At 39.9% G+C, this 21,305-nt stretch overlaps 1 protein-coding gene across 3 annotated transcripts in view; it reads left to right on the forward strand.

The window, feature by feature from the left end:
* fat3a (FAT atypical cadherin 3a) overlaps positions 1-21,305 on the forward strand; it is a 728,759-nt gene that overhangs the window by 626,547 nt on the left and 80,907 nt on the right. For all 3 annotated transcript variants that reach the window (XM_072263367.1, XM_072263369.1, XM_072263370.1), the window contains exons 15-18: positions 8,659-9,048; positions 9,970-10,184; positions 11,487-11,624; positions 16,323-16,466. In XM_072263367.1, coding sequence (XP_072119468.1) covers positions 8,659-9,048; positions 9,970-10,184; positions 11,487-11,624; positions 16,323-16,466 — 887 coding nt within the window. The remainder of the gene's footprint in view (positions 1-8,658; positions 9,049-9,969; positions 10,185-11,486; positions 11,625-16,322; positions 16,467-21,305) is intronic.

The following is a 21,305-nucleotide window of genomic DNA, read 5'->3' on the forward strand; positions in this document are numbered from 1 at the left end:
CCAAAGCCAATGTTGTAAAGTGAATCCATAGCAGTGTGCTGACTTCATATTGCCTACTTATTCCAAAATCTCAGTACTGTTGATCAGTTGGGATATCAGCACAGATCAAATGACGTTTTTAGTTTCAGTCAAAACCTGCAGGTACTTCAAAAGGGGTGTGTGTGTGTATATGGAGAGTGTAGCAGATAAGTGGTTGGGACAAATAGTGGAAGCCATGCAGGAGGGAGTTGATCCAGGGACCATTGAAGGAAGTGTCAATCTAATTTTTCAATACAGCACTGGAGAATTCATGGATCCCACAGTAGGGCATCGTGTAACTGGCTATGGTTATCATTGCAAGAGTTAAGGTTTGAGGGCCTGAGTCCACGGCTAGAAAAAGCCCAATGATCTCACACAAGTGGTGAAGGTCAGTGAACGTATCTTCAAGAACAATATGTATTAACATCAGGTACTGGTCATTCATCTGCCAATAATCAGCATTACTTGGACATGCTGCAAACCATCTCAATTCAGCAACTGGAAAGTTCACACCACAGTACACAGCCCACACAAGTTGCCAGCCCCATTCATCCTTGGCACCTACAACATACAGCAGCAGGGATGAGATCCATCCCGGAGTTTTGCAAGACAAGTAACAACCAGATGCAACAGGACTAACCAAAGGAGGAGTGGTGCAACTAAATGTCCTAACCACAGTGGAAGAAATGGTACTGGCTGATATTCGGACAAATTGCTGTTGAAAGGAATAAAGATTAGCTCTATTTGTCACACGTACATTGAAACATGCAGTGAAATGCGCTATTTGCATCAAATCAAATCAGTGAGAATTGTGTTAGGTGGCCCACAAATGTTGCCACCCTCCTGGTAGCAACATAGCATGCCCACAACGCACTAACCCTAAACGTACATCTTTGGAATGTGGAAGGAAACTGGAGTACCCAGAGGAAATATTTGCAGTCACAGAGAAAACGTACAAACTCTTTACAAGTAGTGGCAGTAAACAACCCTGATCTTACAGCTGGGTTTGTAATAGTGTTATGCTAGCTGCTAGGCTACTGTAGCCAGAGGCAGTTTGAAGCCGTGGACGGTGATGGTGTTACTTAATACTTGATTCTTCTCCTCACATCCCATCTGCTGAACACTCGGCACTGAGTTTCCAGCTGCAGATGATGTAATTTGCATCTCTTATTTAATTGCATTGAGATGCAACCTAATCACGGGACAATTTACAATGACCAAGTAACCTATCAACCGATATGTCCGCAGGACTGCGGGGTGAAACTGGGCACCCGGAGAAAACCCGGGAAGAATGTACAGACTCCTTATAGGCAGCAGCAGGAATTGAACCCATGCCTCCTGTACTGTAAAGCATTGTGCTAACCACTATGCTACTATGCCACTTCCCTGCCCCTCCCCCACCACCTCCCACGTCCTGCAAGAAGAGCAACCTGAACAGGCAGAGGAAGAACTGCAGGGTGGCACCAATGAGAAGAAGTCACACCAGAATCTGACTTCACCCTCACATTCGTCATCAATAACTTAAAGGACTCTTAACAAAGTCGATCTGCAAATGTTGATACCCATCTGTTTTTGTCAATAGCTTAGACCACCAAAGTGAATAGTCTGCTGCAGAATTAGACTGCAACCTTGTCATCGAGCAACATTGACCACTTGTTCCCACACCCAGAGGCTGTCCATGTGCAGATTGCTCCTCTCTGTTACTGGGTACATCACCTAGGGGTACTGGGAGATGACGAAGATTAGTAGTTAGAACCACACATAGGTGATTAGTTCATTTATTTTATACAGTGTGGTACAATGCCAGTTGTATGTCTACCTTGTCAGCATTTGTTTTTGAATATTCCATCATGAGCCTCATCTTCCATTCCTCTTTTCTGTGCAATAACGTGGGCGCTTGACCTCACAATCTACCTCACTATGACCTTGCAACTTATTGCCTACCTGCACTGCACTTTCTCTGTAAATGTTAAACTTTATTTCTACATTGTATATTGTTTACCTGGTTTTACCTCAGTGCTCTGCATGAATGGTATATAAGACAATTTGTCACAATACTTTGGTGCATGTGACAACAATGAACCAAATTGCCTGTCTCCCTCAACCTCTCTGCAATTTTCAACAATGTCCCCGATTTCCCAGTTTACATGAAGAGTCTTCAAGCTAAAACACTAGTTGTGTGTAATTTTCTGTGGGTGTTGCCAGATGTGCAAGTACTTCCAGCATTTTTGTACCTTTTGTGTGGACTTACAGCCTTTGCAGGATCTTGAAGGGGAAGCTAGAGCTGTAGTTACATCAGCACAGATGAATTATTTGCTTTCAGGACAAACAGAGGGAAAGTGTGTGGAATAGCATCATATTTCCACTTCTTCCTTTCACCCTTTGGTGATCTCCAGAATAGCTCATGGTAAATGCTGATGCCTCATAATGGCAAAAAATCGCAGCATCTATGTGGATATTGTAATCCAAAGATAACCTCTCCCTTCCAGTAATTGAATTGCTGTGGTGGCTTAAAAGCATTGGCATAATGGATTTCCACTATGAGAAGGCATTATGATTCTTGCCTTAACTGAATAATTTTACTCCTACTTCACATACAGCTAAACACTGAGGGAGAAGAATCATATTTAGTTCTAGTATCAGGCAACATCAATGTGAGGTATCCACTAAACAATTATGGTTAATTTGATAGTTCATGGCAATACCTAACATCCTGGCAAATCTATTAACTTTCTCCACTTGCTAAGTTATTGAAAGAATAACTGAATTATAGATAGCTTTCTTTGAAAAGAGGATCTTCCTTGCTTAACCATAAATGGCAGTCTCAATGGTTTTGCAAATAATTCCAGCTTCAGTATGGAAAGAGCCACATTTATATTAGTTCATTGTTATGGTTTCATCAATAGACATTGATAGTATTATCCTTAGCTTGATTTGAAGTTTTGGGTGTTACCAGTTGGTGCAGCCCAGGACAGTTGCCCAAAGATACGAGAAATATGCCAATACAGAGAGATTAAGCAGGGAGCATGCGGACTAAGAGGAGTTGCAGATGGAAAGGTGTGAATGACAGCAGAATTCTAGGTGAGGAACAACATTTCTCTTGGCTGTTCACAAAACAGAAACTTGTGCATGTACTTCCAAGTATCTGTCCCTCAATTAGAATGAAGTCACTGATATTTTGGGTGTTGCTTATTCTTTCTCTATGGGTAGTAGGGTGGAGATACATCTCTACCAAAGGAGGTGTAAGGTGCTCCTTCCCTCCGCTAGCCTACAGGTCACCCTTGGGCAAGGTGTGGCTTAGCACAACCCCCCCCCCCAACCAATCAGGGTCACAGGAAGCCATGGGAGCAGGTGTTGGATGGCCGTATGAGCAGCTGGTGTACATCACAGGTCCTGGTTAAGCGACCACTGACACCAGTCAGACAATCTCTGAACAGTACTGATAATGGCTGGGGTCACCTGTCTTGTCAAGACTCTGCCCACAAGCAGGCAATGCCAAACAACTACTGCAGAAAAATTTGCCAAGAGCAATCATGGTCATGGGACGATGACCACCTACATCATATGACATGGCACAGAATGACAATGATGATGATGATGATTATTCCCCCTGTATTGGCGTATTGCTAATGCAGCCATTTTTTGGGGGCAATTGCTTTGTACTGAAGCAACAAAGTCTACAAAATGAGGTTCAACAGCAACATGCCATTCTCTGTCAACAGCATGGACCAAAAGCACCAGGCATATGTAGAATTGTAGCAAAGTTGGAAGAAATCAGCCAGCATCCAACCTACATGTAACATCTGCGTTGAGCGTGTCTCATCTCGTGTGACTGGCTACTGCACTCATTATGAGAAAATCAAATTACACGGTACTGTACTAGGTGCTAGAGGGCCATCAGAAGCTCTAGGTGTTGGAAGGAGGCAGTGAATAGAAAAAACACATTGCTAGAGGTAAGTTTTATTTATAAAAAATAGCAATATCTGCAAAGTATTAACATGAACAAGAATAATTGCAAATTCCAACATTCTGTTTAGGTTCCAAATCTCAGATATCAAATGAAAACCAAATTCCTTTTTAATTAGAATCAGTGAGATTCATTAGAATAACCTTTATTACTCCAATTTCTCTAACTAATTATATCTAGTGTTATTCCCTATTTAAAGGTTTATAGACTAACATTTGCCTTTCTATTTATCCCTAGATAGTTAGGGAAACTAATTGGATTCCTATTTTTAAGTATTATGGTTAACCTCAGTTGCAGTTTCAAGCCAGTATGTCCATAAATTCAAATTCCACGCCCCCCCAAAAAATAATACACACATACATACGCAGTTTAAATCCTTTCATGACCAACAAAACAACCTCTAAACAAAGTAAATCTCATTGAGTCACTTATTAAAGTCCTTGCAAAATACTCAGTTCTTCCAAAAGCTCAAATTCAGATCCTTCGAATGAAAAATAAACTTAAAGATCCAACCGTATTAAGTCTTCTATGTCTTTTGAAGACTTTTGTTCCTACACTGGTTCTTTGATCTTGGGTGGCTGACCATCCTGTTTCTTGGTTTGTTGGACAAAATACACGTGTCCCCGCTTTTTGAACGTTTGCTTTACGAAACCTCACTGTTACGAAAGACCTACATTAGTACCCTGTTTTCGCTTTCAGAAGGTGTTTTCACTGTTACGAAGAAAGGCAGCACGCGCCCCGAGCAGCCGCTCTGCCCTGGATTCTCACCGGCATTGCTTAAAGACGTTGCATTGAGCAGCCGTTAGCAAGATGAGTTCTAAGGTTTTGGAAAAGCCTGAAAGAGCTCGTAAGGGTGTTCCACTTAGCGTAAAACTAGACATAATTAAGCGTTTCGATCGTGGTGAACAAAGCAAGGACAAAGTGAGTTTGGCTTGTGGAAGTTGACGAAGATGATGTTGAAGAGGTTTTGGCATCCCATGACCAAGAACTGATAGATGAAGAGCTGATGCAATTAGAAGAGGAAAGGATAACAATCGAAACCGAATGCAGAAAGTGAAGCAACTGTGTGAGATTTTCGCTGCAAGGATAAAGTACGACTTTAATTTTGAAAGGGTACATAGGTTTAGGGGATATTTGCAGGATGGTTTGAGTGCTTACAAACAACTGTATGATAGAAAAATGCGCGAGGCTCAGCAGTCAAGCAAGCCTTCCACATCAGCCACAGCAGATGACGAACCTCGACCTTCGACATCGAGGCAGGCAGTCATAGGAGAAGATGAGCTGCCTGCCCTAATTGACGATGAGATGACACCCCTGTGTCCCACCACCCCAACACCTGGGCCCCGGACAGATACTGTACCGATTCGCGGAGAATGCAGCGGTAGCCGGGAGGCACACAGCACATCTTTAAGAAAAAAAGCCGAAATAAACATGCTAATTAATTAGGTGCCACCTAGCACGTAATTGTCGGCCCAGATCAAAGGTAATGTAATCGGCAATTGCCTCTGATCTGCGCCGACATTTACGTGCCGGGCAGCACCTAATTAATTAGCATGTTTATTTCAGCTTTTTTCTTAAAGATGTGTTGGATGCGTCCCGGCTACCGCTGTGTTCTTCGTGGCAATGTATCGGGTCGGCGGCCCGGAGGGTGGGGGCCACTGCACCACCCAGCCTGCGACGACACAGTCTAACACACCATCATCAGTGTGCTCAGCGCTGTTTTTTCGTAGTTCTGGTAAGTGATACTGCACTGTACATACATTATTTCTACTTTATATGGGCTGTGTATTTTTACATGTTATTTGGTATGATTTGGCAGCTTCATAGTTTAAAGGTTACTGGAGAGAGTGTTTATGCCAACAGCGCTTGCGTGAGATTTTCACTACGGAGATCTGTGCAGGCAATCGTTGTAGAGAAGTATTTCTACTTTATATAGGCTGTGTATTTATCATATCATTCCTGCTTTTACTATATGTTACTGCTATTTTAGGTTTTATGTGTTATTTGGCATGATTTGGTAGGTTATTTTTGGGTCTGCGAACGCTCACAAAATTTTCCCATATAAATAAATGGTAATTGCTTCTTCACTTTACAACATCTCGGCTTACGAACCGTTTCAGAGGAACGCTGTACCTTCGGATGGTGGGGGAAACCTGTCATGGAAAGTCGATTCACAATACTTACACAAAAAAATCCTGAGCTATATACAACAGGATTGCAATCCATAAATTCTTATGCACATTCTATTTTCTATATAACTCAATGTCAATTTATTTCCAAACACTTCTCAGTTACAACACTACTGAACATATGTCACACACAAATTATACACTCAGAACAGTAAAGTGTTTTATCTCACCAAATCCCTTGGTATGATTTAACAGAACTATTTCTGGGTTACACAGTAGATATCTTACACACCACACTCTGCCGATATCATCTCACTATAGCTGATGCTTGTTATAGCCATAGCTTCAATAAAACTTTTATCGATATCGTCTCCCTCCAGGGGTTTCACCCTGAGAATTTCCAATAAGTAGTTAGTAGCTATTAACTCCACTTTTAACAGTTTTTATCTTTACTCAGTTGTGTTTCTGTTGCTTGTCCACGCCTGCTTCACCACGCCTCGTTCTTGCATAGCTTTTATCATCCCTTCACTGGTGGAGCTTTCTGAGATTACATCTTTGGGTTTAATTGATCTGGGTTACATATAAATCATGTGCAGTTTCTGTAAATGATTTTTATGGGAAATTTGTCCCTTCCTGGTATTGAACATATTCAGCAGCATGAGTGTAAAATAATCTGTTGGCTAGAGAATTGAGCTTACAAAATGCAATGCTGATATCACATTGTGCATGCTGATTGACGTCACGATCTCTGTGTATTGCACTCTTCCAGCAAGTGTTCTCTGCATGTACTAGCAACCGACCAATATGGTGTTCCATACAGTTTACTCCACAAAGGAAAGCATATACAGCAGCTGCCACTTTGTAACTCTAAGGACACTTAATGCCTCTCAAAATGCCCAACAATTCCAAATTTTTCCTGGTAATCTGTGTTAAGCATTTGCTTGCCTCCCATGCATTCTACAAAGGCTGGTTTGAAAAAATACAAAGCAAAATCTTGACTCAAAATAATGCATCAAGTTTTTGCCATTGCCATAGACACGGTGGTGCCTATGTTGCAGTAATCAATCATGGCAGAGTTTTAAATTAATCACGGAGTGTTTAAAGCCAACGATATGGATTCAGAAGAATTAAGAATGTACAACCAAGAAAATTAATGGACATTCGATGTATGTTTCCATATTTTGCCTGCACAATGGAAAAATCTACTTGTTCAGAAAAAAAAGTAACAGAGCACTTAAGCAAAAACAGAAACTATCAACTTTGTGACTCAAATATATCAAATATAAAGTTGTCAGCAGCCACTGAACTCATAGCACTCATTAATGAGATTGGTGTACATCCTGTTTTATAGTGTTTATTTATTACCTATGATCATAAAACATCATTATTTGCTTTTATAGTCTATGTTTTTAAGAGTAGTCCAAATCTGTAGCAATGTATCTGTGTTGTTGAGGGATGCAGAGTTTACTGATTCTTGTCAAGAAGATAAAAGAAACTGCTAAGTCTGCCACATGGTTGCATAGTGGTTAGCACAACACTTTACAGTAACAGGGTTCAATTCCTGCCACTGCCTGCAAGGAGTTTGTATGTTCTCCCGTGTTTGCGGAGGTTTCCTCCGGGTGCACCAGTTTCTTCCCGCAGTGCAAAGACGTACGGGTTGGTTGGTTAATTGGTCATTGTAAATTGCCCTGTGATTGGGCTAGGATTAAATCGAGGGATTGCTGGGCAGCGTGGGTCAAACGTCTGGAAGGGCCTATTCCGTGCTGTATCCCAATAAATAAACAAACAATACAGTGTTAAGGAAAACATCTCCATGTTATTCACTTTTGTTAATGTTATTCTGTATTTTATTGCTTTCAGTTCATTGGCCTTTACTTAACAAGCAAAAGGCTTGAACCTATTATTGAAAGAAAGACTCATCAGAATATTATACACAGGGAAAAATACTTTCTACTTGATTTCCACAGTTGTTCATGCAGTAGTTTTTGCTAAAATTACCAGAGCTGGAATGATGCAATACAGAACGTCAAGGCACATTAGGTTGCAGATAAAAATTACTCTTCTTCCCACATGTGATGCTTCAATATTTATTCCTTACCCACACAATTTTGTACTGAGTTTATGAAATAATGTTTGAGATTGGCTGCTTTATTTTTAGTTCTGTAATTTCATGTCAACATTAATGTTTTCATTTTTATGGTGCTGCTTCCTAGATGTTATTTTTTGGTTATATAATTTGAATTACAAGAGCTGCAGGTGCTGAATGAAATGCATTTAATGGACTGAATAATTTAGAATGTCCATAATTCAGAAATTATTTGTTTAATTCGTGTTTCAAAATAACTATAGTATTTAATATAAAAAGGAAATTATATGTAGTCTGTTTTATGAACAAAATACTTGAAGCACTATTGTGAAAATCTAAATCGTTGGTGTTTGTATTTGCTGGCATGGTATATGGTGCATTTTATTTCTAATTGAAAATATACTCATTGAAATTCAGCTACAGTAACTGAAAAAAATAATCTTTGGCTTTGGAAACAGGTCCAAACAGGAATGTGGAATACACTCTTGTTGACTCTGCTGATGGATTTTTTTCAATTGATAAATATTCTGGAATCATTAGCCTGGAAAAGGCACTGGATAGGGAACAGCAGGCATTGTACAACCTCACTGTCAGAGCCACAGACCAGGGAGAGACATGGAAACTCTCAACTTTTGCCACAGTCACGATAATTGTATTGGACATCAATGACAATCCACCGGTTTTTGGAAGACGAGATTATCTCACCACAGTACCTGAAGATATACCACGGGGTACTGAAGTTCTGACCGTCTATGCAGCCAGCAAAGACATTGGTGCAAATGCAGAAATTACTTACAGTATTAGATCTGGTAATGAACATGGTAAATTCAGAATTGATCCTCAGGAAGGTAAAAATTCATCTTTTCTTTCAAATACATATCAGTTTACTGTTCATGCTAGAACATCAAGTATTTACTGATCTGGTGGGAGCAATTTCATTAAAATGTTCATTATGTTTCTTCATTCATGGAAATTTCTTAAATATTTGAATAGTACAGGTATCTTGCATAATACAAGTAGATACTTTATTGATTTATTTGTTCATTAGTGTTTTCTAACTGATCACAGAAAGAATAAACTCCCCTTTACATGCTGTGTAAAGCTCCAAAAGCATGCATTAAATTAATTAAGCATGCATGTTACGCTACTGCTAAGAATTTAAGACATATTTTCATGTAAATGAGTTCAAATTTTGCAAATAATTAAGAATATGAAAATTCATTTGACATATAAAGCCATTCCTTTAATAATACCATCCCATCCTCAATATATTGCTCAGTCCTTTTTTGTTTGGAACTACATATTATGGTTCTAGAACCAATGAGAATTTTATGTATCTCCTGCTTTTTGTATGTATTTTCTGTATATTTCTAATCTGAATAGTACTCAATAGCTTTCCGGCATTTGTCATTGCATTGGACTTTGCATATCAAAGGTGAGAACCACAGAATTAAGTTAAGGCATTTAATTTAATTTAATTTAATCTCATTCAAGATGTTCGTGAATATCTAGTTGAGTGAAGATCCATTGCAAAATAGTAGACCCATTGGGCCCAAAAATAATCTTAAGCTGCGAAAAATGAGCAAGAGCACACTGCTTTTTTTTAAATTCTGAGGCATTCAAAGAAATGTAGCTTATGTTCTCCCAAGAATGAATACATTGGATGCCATCTTGATAGCTGTAGGAAGTGATCTGTTTGCAATGAATATTTTCTTTTATAGGATTCAGGCATAATTTTACAATATTTTTGAATTCTCTTTTAAATGCAGGAATTATTTCTGTAATTGAGCCTCTTGATTATGAAACTTGTAAGAATTACTACCTCACAGTTGAAGCCAGAGATGGAGGCTCTCCTTCGCTGAGCACAGTAACTACCGTCAATGTCAATGTAACAGATGTAAACGATAACCCACCAGAATTTAGCAGGGATATATACAATTCAGTTATCAGTGAAGATGCACCCATTGGAGATTCTGTTGCTTTGGTATGTTTCTTTTTTTTTCCTTCAATACAATTCAACCACATACTGAAAAAAGTATTCTTGAAAGTCACACAAGTTACAAAACTAATAATTGTTAAGTGTAGCGTTGCGAATTTACTGGTGTAACACATTGAAATGCTACAATGAGGTACTGCAGTGATAGACAAATACTAGAAAAAGGTTGGACTCATTGATCAAATTTAGGTGTCCTGAGTAGGTAGGCAAGATCCTGTGGAAGGTTCGAATATGACAGATTCCATCTTTTACCATTTCCTTCTTTCTGCAAATTCTTGGGATTAATTTCAGCACAGGTTGGTGGGGGTATACAGGCCAAGCATAAGCCTAGGGGCTTTCTGGAGCATCCTGAAGCTTTGCCAGATGTGGTAACATTCAAGGTTCCACCCTATGCCACAAGGCAAAAATTACCATTTGCTTTTGAGACAACGATGATGGAATAGATATGAAGGATATTTCCTCAATGATTGGCAGGTCAGTGAAATCTTCTTGCTCCCAATACTTAAGCTACTAGAATTTCCTGTGATATTCTAACAGTGGTATTAGTGATATTTGCACCACTGCTCATTTAGTTACCTATCTTTAAAATGCTGGTAACTTACTCCTGAATTTGTGGTTTTGATATTATATGATAACAGGTACATAACTACACCACAAATTTATCCACCCTTAGGCCACAGGAAATCTTTGCAAACGAAGATAGAAATCATGATAAAGCACTAAACATGTCATCTTTAGTTTACAACAACACAGAATGAAACCATTCACTCCACACAAGCTCCCATGGAGTCGTTCGTCCTTTTCTGTGCACCTATAATTTACTTCTGATCATGCAAGCCCATCACTTTCCTTTGATTCTTCCATCCATTAAACAACACTAAGGGTTAAAGTAGTCATTTAATCTGCCCACATTTCGTTGGCCTTAAAGTCCATTTAAGATCGATTAAACAGACTATATTTTCCTCATTTTTTAAGTCCTCCTCAACATGTATTTGATTACCTCTCAAAACCTGCACGTGACATTGGTTTTGTGTTCTCTATAACAGCCAAAGTTTTACTCCTGAGGTGATCTGCTAAGTTAGGGATGCTAAATAAGTGGATATAGTTATTGCTAAATATAAACATTATTGGCAAGAAAAACTTATGTTTATATGGGCCTGTTATTTTGATATCTTTTTTGTCATACACATAAAGTTTATTCTTCGATTGGTTTTGTTGACAGTTTGGTATAAAAAGAAATCTGTTTATCAATTGTATTGTACAATATTAATTGTGAATTTGATCACACAGGTGCTGGCAGAAGATTGGGACAGTCAAGCTAATGCACAGATTCATTTCTCCATTGTGAATGGAGATCTGGGTAATTACTTCAGCATCAATCCGGTCACAGGCTTAATCAAGATCAAAGAACAACTTGATAGAGAAAAAGTAAGGAAAGATTGAACAAGGACTATTTCTGAAAATTGTACTGCAACATTTTGAAATTAATTTCTAATGTCTCAAAAATAAAAACAACAGGAAATGATGGAGTTGAGCTGCAGATCAGGTTACATCTTACATCTCTGGGAAGAGAAACAATAATGAGAACATTGAGTGAAAGGAAAGAAACTTATTTAGAGTGTGGTGGGGTATAAATGTGATGAAGTAAAATGGGCTGACTGTGGGGTGAATGGAAATAGTTATAAGTTTAGAACATAGGCAAATGAATCTAGGAGTTGCAAAATGCAGAGCAGGAAGAGATACCTGGCAGGGCAGGCTGATCATGTTGTCAACATTTTCAGAAAAATGAAAAAAGATTACAGCAAATATGTTGGGTCAGCATTGCTGGTGAATGATACCAGATCAAGTTGCCAGAAGTTGTAGAATTCAGTATTGAGTCTGGAATACTGCACATGCTGAGATGGAAGTGCTGTTCCTCATGCTTGCATTTGGCCTTATTGTGATAATGCTGGAGTCCACAGACTGAGTGGGACTGAATCGCAGAGTGAATGTGACAGGCAGCATGAAGCTCAAAGCCACTTCTATGGACTGAACACAGGTGCTCCACAAAGGGATCACCCGGTCTGTGTGTAGTTTCTCCAACGTAGAGAATACCCCATTGTGAAAACCACATGTACTACACTTGATTGGAATAAAAGTGCAAGTGAGTCGATACTTCACCTGAAATGACTATGGAGGGAAGATTTCCCAAGGAAATGGGATCCATGACTAACTGGGCGACCGTGGCTTGATATTCACTGTTGGAGGTTGTGATCCAAATGGAGATATAGACATAGAAAACCTACAACACAATACAGGCCATTCAGCCCACAAAGCTGTGCCGGACATATCCTTACCTGAGAAATTACCTAGAGTCACCCATAGTCCTCTGTTTTTCTAAGCTCCATGTACCTATACAGGAGTCACTTAAAAGACCCTATCGTATCCGCCTCCACCACCGTCGCTGGCAGCCCATTCCACACACCCACCACTCTCTGCATAAAAAACTTACCCCGACATCTTCTCTGTACCATCTTCTAAGCACCTTAAAACTGTGCCGTCTTGTGCTAGCCATTTCAGCCCTGCTAAAGAGCCTCTGACTATCCACACGATCAATGCCTCTAATCATCTTATACACCTCTATCAGGTCATCTCTCATCCTCCGTCGCTCCACGGAGAAAAGGCCAAGTTCACTCAACCTATTCTCATAAGGCATGCCCCCCCCCCCAATCCAGGCAACATCCTTGTAAATCTCCTCTGCACCGTTTCTATGGTTTCCACGTCCTTCCTGTAGTGAGGCAACCAGAACTGAGCTCAATACTCCAAGTGGGGTCTGACCAAGGTCCTATATAGCTGCAACATTACCTCTTCACTCCTAAACTCAATCCCACAATGGTTGAAGTCCAATGCACCATATGCCTTCTTAACCACTGTGTCAACCTATGCAGCAGCTTTTAGTGTTCTATAGACTAAAAGCATCCTATGGACTCGGACCCCAAGATCCCTCTGATCCTCCACACTGCCAAGAGTCTTACCATTAATACTATATTCTGCCATCATATTTGACCTACCAAAATGATCACCTCACACTTATCTGGGTTGAACTCCATCTGCCACTTCTCAACCGTGTTTTGTATCCTATCAATGTCTCCCTGTAACCTCTGACAGCCCTCCACACTATCCACAACACCCCCAATCTTTTTGTGTCATCAGCAAATTTACTAACCCATCCCTCCACTTCCTCATCCAGGTCACTTATAAAAATCACGAAGAGTAGGGGGTCACAGCAGATCCCTGAGGCACACCACTGGTCACCGACCTCCATGCAGAATATGACCCGTCTACATCAGGACGTATCTGATAACTGATGACTGACTTTTGCAAAACAGAGGTCTGTTCACCAGGGTCACACTTGTCAGTGGGTTTCATGATGATATCAGGGTTGGTTCATAGTGAGTAGAGTGTTGCAGATTCACAGTGGGATAGGTTAGAACACGAGAGCAGAAGAGTCCAAATGGGTAATGCTTTTTCAGCTGTTAGTGAACAAATTGGTATCTCATTGGGTTACAACTGCAACATAGCATAGTAACAAGCCTTGCAGGGAGGCTCACTGCTCAGTTTGCTTTCTACTATGTGAGCCAGCTGGTGTTAAAAAAAGATATTCAGCATTTGGTTACTGAATCCCTGAATTCTTCAGAAGGAAACTACAACCGGTTACCATACATTTGTTTGCTGCAACATGCAGTTTCCTTGATGCCTTGAAGTTCTGTGCAGCTTCCAAATGGGAAAATCATAATCAGACAACTGGGCATGCCAAGGTCTCCGACAGAAATATGTTGAGTAAATGATTTAAGTGGATTTGAGTAATGGAGAAATGAAATTGTAGTGCAAACAAAAATCCTTAAAAATATATTTCAGGATAATATAAATCACTTACTTAATGAAGAGGCAGCAAAAGGTGTTACTTAATTGAAAAGCAAATTAAAATTCAAATATATTTAGTTAAATATATTATCTGATCTTTCAACTTTTTCTTTATATGTCAAAATACTACCTTTGTTTGATTCATACAAATCATTTTATTATAGAACAAACTTAAAAATTATGATAATTGTATTACTTCCTAATCTGAGTAAGTTTTTAGTTGAAATGTTTATTTTTTATGAACAATAAACTTCAAGGCATTTGGAGCCCAGAGGCTGTTGCAGTATTTTTGAAGGCTGCTGTTGAGAGTGTGGTGAGTTGTTCTAGCAACTTCTCTTGAGTACTGCTGCAAGCTATGGTTCTCATTTGTGATTCTTGAGTGAGCTTTTCATAGTGACTGGTGGGCATTTTTAGGAGAATTGTGGTCAGCAATGGCTCAGAGTTGGAGGTGTGCAACTACACAAGGCCATTTAGCTAACTGACTATGCAAATGAGAAGAAAATTTCTCTTGGTGTTGGAAGGGCAAGAAAAATCTCTATGTGGTGTCTAAATCACCTTGAGTTTATAGTGTAACAAACAAGAGGGATGTTGGAAAGAGGAAATATTTAAAGTTCAAAGCTCAAAGCACATTTATTATCAAATATGTATACAATGTACAACCTTGAGATTCATCTCCTAACAGGCAGCCACGAAACAAAGAAACCCAAAAACAAACCCCATATATATAGAAAAAAAAGTTGTCTAACACCCAGTGTGTAGAGAATAAAAAAACATGTCATGCCCATAAGAAAATCACGTCATCGTAAACTGGAAGTTATAGAGAGGTATGGCTTCCGCTATCACTTTACCTCCACTCAGGCCTAATACGTTTTCCTGGCTTAGGCCCCTAAAGCATGTGCAGCAGGCTGGCTGCAGCATTCATGAAAATCGGAGTCTCTCTCAGTCAAGTGCAAACCTTGGGTGAGCCTGAAGTATCAGGAAGTGAATCATACATTCAGACAGAAAAGGAGAGGTCCAATTGTGATTGTGATTAAGACCAAACTTTTGAGACAAATTTCAACCTATTCAGTCCTTCAAAAAACAAGAGCTGGGTGTTAGAACGGCAGGATGTAAGACTGCACAGAGCACATTCTCTCTGTGCTGCTACTTTATTTCCATTGTGGCTGCAATTTTGACCTCACTTGCCACAGGAAGCTAGAGTGACCCCGATAAAATGAAAAGAAATTTTAACAGTATTTGGGCCTTCTTGTTCTCACCAGCATCTCTGTATTATATTTGTACAGCGGATAACAGATGTAAAAATCAAGAGGGAAATTAGGGTTTTAAAGTGATAGTAGAATTTATTTCTTCCTTTCTACCTCTTCCTGAGTCAAAGATTGGGTGATGGTTGGACAGAGGGTTGGAGTTGGGTCATACAGGTGAGGGACTAAGAAAGCGCACCATATGAGGAAGTAATCAAAGGCTGGGCTTGGGCAAAGAGCTCACCAGAAGCCAGAGCATTGTTTTCTCTGGATTCTGTAAGGGATGGGGCCTGGGCATTCAGAGACAGAGTTGGAGATGGGTTTCATGAAGAGATAATTGAAAGTCTGTTAGAGAAATTTTGGGGGTTCTGAGGACAATGGCATGTAGAGAGGTAGTTTTGAGAGTGAACAATAAGAAAAATGTTCTCAGTGGAAGACGACAAACTCCTCAGACTAAGTGGCAGTGGAACACAAGGTTAGGCTCATCCTAAATCCATCTAATCTTCAGCGTTCAAGAGTCACATGTTGAATACAGTTTTATGTGATTGTACCCACCCAATGGCTTTCATGCAAGTATCGCACAGAGGATCTGGAAAGTGGGTTAGAGGGGCAAAATACCTGACTGAATTTGGCAATTTGATTTTTAATATTCTATTGAATAGTAATTGGACATTTTGTTCTGTGTGACAGAAATTCTGGCCAATATTTTTGCATTCTGTCCTCCTATTAAATCGGACTTTTTAGCCTTCAGATAGGGAAACTGTAGAATTGGCATTACAATTTAGTAATTACTTGTGTTAGTTAAATGATTTATCTCAGAGTGTTTAGCTGTAACAGAATATTGTTACATTGTCATTGTATTTATTTTAGCAGTCTGAGAATATAATGAGGTATTGGGGGTAACTTCTTTCAATAAAGTATCTTTGAATCATTGAAAATGCTCGATAATTACTCTATAATTCTTGTTCAATTATCTCAACAGGTGTCTGGCTATTCACTAATTGTGCAAGCTGAAGACAGTGGAATGCCACCCATGTCATCTACAGTTACTGTGAATATTGATGTCTCGGATATTAATGATAACCCCCCTGAATTTATCCCTGCAAACTATTCAGCTGTCATTCAGGTAAATATTTAAAATGACTCATTCAAGTTTATTTCATGCACTTCTTCCCATTGATAAACTGATTTTAAGGGTGTGTGTAAAGGTGCTATTTTTATTTCCCTAGGGATTTGTTGAATCAAGTTCAATCATTTCAGAGTTACTTTCATTGTTGCTGCTTCAAATTAAAAACAATAACAATATAAAGCAATAATGGTATAAAACAGTAATGATACTTTGTATTAAGATATAATGTGAATTAGTAAATAACTTCATAGATTTTGCTAAATTTCTGTCAATTCCAAATCTTGCTTCTGGGAAGCCCAGTTCATTGGTAAACTTACTGGCTGATGATTTTTACTACTGAAATCTTATATAAGAAATGAACAGTACAAAGCCGGAAAATACTTTTCAGATCATGTGGCTGCATAGCAAAATTTGAACACATTCTGTTGTTCTCTCTTGCTCTTTCTGCTCCACTCTCTCAAGACAATGTGCTTTAGGTGTTCATCAAATTCAACATAAAACATTTAAACCTGTCTACTGAGTACTTACAGCATTTTCTGTTGTTATCTCAGGCTTGACATTTTGACTCTTTGTAATGTGTGAACTGCTTTCCAATCAATTTTCTTAAAGGTTCTTAAAGCTGTAATTATCTTGAAGGAAAGTCTAAGTGAATTTAACACAGTGTCTTCCTACAGCTTAATTATTCTTCCATTATCTTATAAGATTCACTACTTATTGTAAATAGAAGTATTTGTTTCATTTTATTTCTGCTCGTTAATCCTTTAAATTATTCATATTTCTAAATTGTTCAACGATAATCAATGTTTTTGATCAACTAACTGCTAAATATTTATAGAAAACCTTAACATTCAGTATACTTATCATTAATCTGTTATTAATCTCCACTGTTATAAATTAACGAGACTAGATCAATCATTTCATAGTTAGTATCTCTAGTCATGCGTCCTTATTTTTGGATTTCTTGATTAAATGTACATATTGCATTCAGGATCATGTTTCAAATTTTCCTGACTCTTTTTTAGATTTCTCAATCTTCCTTTAATAAATTGAAATTTATCACTGCAGGTGCATTCGTGACCATGCATGCTTCCCTATGTTTCTACCAAGTTCTTGCTGCTATCTATTTTCTGTACCTAGTGGTTGAAAGCAAATATGCAGTTAGCTTTCTTTTTCTCTTAACCATTATACCCATAAACATAATCATCCTTATACACAGCTGAAATGTTTAGATCCTCCTCCATTATAACTCACTTGACTTTAATGTGGTAAATGGTATGCTTCCACTTTCTCTATTATCTCAGTGAAGTAACCTACATATATACACCTTTACCAGCCTATCCAATTAGACATTGGTCCCAGAATTGGCTTTATGATACCACAAGTGCCAATTTGGCCTGAATGTCCCGATGAAGGGTTTCAGCCCGAAATGTCAACTGTACTTTTTTCCATAGGTGCTGCCTGACCTGTTGAGATTTCCAGCATTTTGTTTTTGTTGCTTGAATTTCCAGCATCTGCAACTCTTCTCTTGCTTATAAAGCCATGTATTGGTTCCCAATAGTTATGGATAGATGAATTCATCCAGAACACTCTGCCATGTTCTTTTGAACAAAATCAGTCCAAGCACCTAGTGCTGTTAATGGATTTCCTTCATTGTCTTCCTGTATGAAGTAGTGTAGTAATCCAATACTAATTTCCTGGCATCCTGTGTAACCACTAGTTCAAGTTCAGATGTGTCATCTTCATCACTTTCCACTTTCAAATATTTCTCACCATGGTGTTATGATATGTAGCCCCCCTGGCCAACCTCAGGGTCACTCGGCTCACTGTCGTCTAAGGAAGTAGCCCTCGGCCCCGCCAAACTGGGTAATAAGTTTGTGTGGATGCTGTGTGATGTACCCCACCCCGCCCAATAATGAACAATGCACCATATATAATTAAATGAGTTACAGTTTATAGATATTACTGGAACTATATAATTAATAGAGATAAAATATAAAAGGAAAATAAAAGGCGCCACACTTATCAAAGTTCAATCTCTTCATGCACAACAGTTGGAGCTCTAGTGCCGATCCTCTCTTCACCATTTGATCCCCTCTGACCACCTCGACCTGCTGCATGGGACCAACCATGGTGGTCGACCAGATACTCCACACGAGTCTGATTCCGTCTCCTCTCCTCACCCTCTCCTCTCCCGCTCAGGGTCCGACCCCGTTAGTGGACTCACAGCACCTGGTCCATCCTCTGTCTCTCTCTCCCGCCTTCTGCCCAAAACCCCACGCATACAATATCTTACAGACACACCAAAAGCATAACAACTATCCCAATTGGTTCGTAACATCTTCTTATCAGTAACGTGGTCCAAACAAACTGCTAGCGGGAGGACTTTCTCAGCCGTTAACATAACAAAGAAGCCATTTTAATTAGACTACGCAGTGCCAAAAAAAACCCTTGCAGATACAATACTTCTGATGATCGTATTTTCTAAATCTTCATTTTCATTGTAACATTCAAGAAGATTGTTGATATCTTCAAATTCTTCCTAGCTGCTAACTTGTTAAAGTAGTGAAATTGATTAATTTTCACTCCCAGCCATTTCTGGCACATCGGAGCGTGAGTTACGACAAGGCAACTAACCATCTTTGCTTTAAAATCTTCATGATCCAACGGAAAACCATTGATAAGGGCCTCTTCAACATCTGGATCCTTACATTCATTCAACATTTTTGGAATTTCCCTGTTGTCTCTCGCGTATTGGCCATTCTCCTCACAGTTTTATTGATGATGCAGCAAGCGTACAATTGAAGATTTCAACATTTCAATTATCTCTGCCAGCTGACGATGAGTGGTGTTACTTCAAGTAAGATGGTGGCATGCTCAAACGCAGCAGCCTCTCGGGGGCCAGCCAAAGGGGCATTTTTCTTTTTAAAATATGTTTTTTATGATTGTAAGAGTATACTGGAATCCAAGAACTATGGGTATATTGGGTCTAAGGCATCAGTGATCTGCTCGTTGTTTGGAGCAGCTGGCCGGGGTGTCAAAGGAGCTGTCAGGTGGGTCAGAGTAGGAGAGGCCAGAGAAGGAGAAGCCGGCGGATGGGCCAGAGAAGTTTGGGAGGAGCTAAGGTGGTTGCAGACATGTTGCTGCCTGCTACTCAAAGGCATCAGATTTGGTGTGGGAAAGCATTGTGCAGTGTAACTATGAGTGGCTGTCATGGACGTTTCTCTTGTGATCTCAAGATCTTGTTGGACCTTGATAATAGTAAGATGCTGCAGACCTGTTTCCCTTATTTGGTGGCGACACAGGCGACAAGGCAGCAGCATGGCCTCGGTTGTAGCAAGGACTAGTCCTTAACCAACGGCTGGCCTGCTGCTGCAGTCCAGGTGAGGAGACATTGGAGGCAGTGTAGTGTAGCATCCATGCTCAGTTGGAGGCTGGCCTCTGCCATTAGTGCTGCCCTCCAGTGTTCAACTGGTGGAATGACAGCCTGGTTTGCCGGGAGCAGTACCATCCATTTGCAAGTTTTCTTGTGTAAAGATGTGCTTTCTTTTTCTCTCGTTATTTTGAATATATGTTTATGCACCTTGGCCCCAGAGGAATGCTTTTTCATTCGACTGTATCCATGTATGATTTAAATGATAATTAAACTTGATTTGATGTGATTTTGATTTGGTTAGCGCATGGCTTTTAATTTGGTCCAGTAGGGTAATTTTTTTTGGCTAGTGGCAAATCTTTTGATGGCAACTTGGCAAGTGTCTGAAATTTTTCAAGTCGAAATAAACAAATTTATCAGAAATGGCAAACAGGAGAAAATCTGCAGATGCTGGAAGTCCAAGCAACATACACAAAATGCTGGAGGAACTCAGCAGGCCAGGCAGCATCTATGAAAAAGAGTACAGTTGATGTTTCGGCCCGAGACCCTTCGTCAGGACTGGAAAGAAAGATGAGGAGTCAGAGTAAGAAAGTGGGTGGAGTGGAGGAAGAAACACGAGGTGATAGGTGAAAAGGGGCAGACGTGGAGGGGTGAAGTAAAGAGCTGGGAAGTTGATTGGTGAAAGAGATACAGGGCTGGAGAAGAGGGAATCTGGTAGGAGAGGATAGAAGGCCATGAATGAAAGAAAATGGGGAGGGGCACCAGAAGAAGGTGATAGGCATGTAAGGAGATAAGGTTAGAGAGGAAAATGGGAATGGTGGAGGGTGAAGGGGGTTGGGGAGAAGTTCGTGCCATCATGTTGGAATATGAGGTGCTGCTCCTCCAACCTGAGTGTGGCCTCATCGCGACGGTAGTGGAGGCCATGGGCTGACATGTCAGATTGGGAATGGGAAGTGGAATTAAAATGAGTGGCCACTGGGACATCCCATTTTTTCTGGCAGATGGAGCGTAGGTGCTTGGCGAAGCAGTCTCTCAATCTGCGTCGGGTCTCACTGATATACGGGGGGGGGGGGGGCCACACCGGGAGCACCAGATACAGTAAATGACCCCACCAGACTCACAGGTGAAGTGGATAATGTAGCAGAAGCACAAGTAACTGCTGCTATTTAAAAACTGTTCACTCTAAACATAGAGTAGTATCTAACAGCCACACAAGTGCACTCAACTGATGCTAGTTAGAAACTGTTTAACAAAAGTCTCCTGTCCCAATGAAGTGGAACAGTGTTCCAAGTAAATGCTATTTTCTCAATTAGTTTTTGTTTTTTAAGAGTTGCCCCAAATAGACTGCGCAATGAATCACTATTTTAACTTGTGAGTCAGTTGGGGTCATCTATTGCATCTGGTGCTCCCGGTGCGACCTCCTCTACATCGGTGAAACCCGACGCAAATTGGGGGACCGCTTCGTC

This window comes from Mobula birostris, chromosome 7, assembly GCF_030028105.1.
Source record: "Mobula birostris isolate sMobBir1 chromosome 7, sMobBir1.hap1, whole genome shotgun sequence".
In the NCBI taxonomy this organism is placed as follows: Eukaryota; Metazoa; Chordata; class Chondrichthyes; order Myliobatiformes; family Myliobatidae; genus Mobula; species Mobula birostris.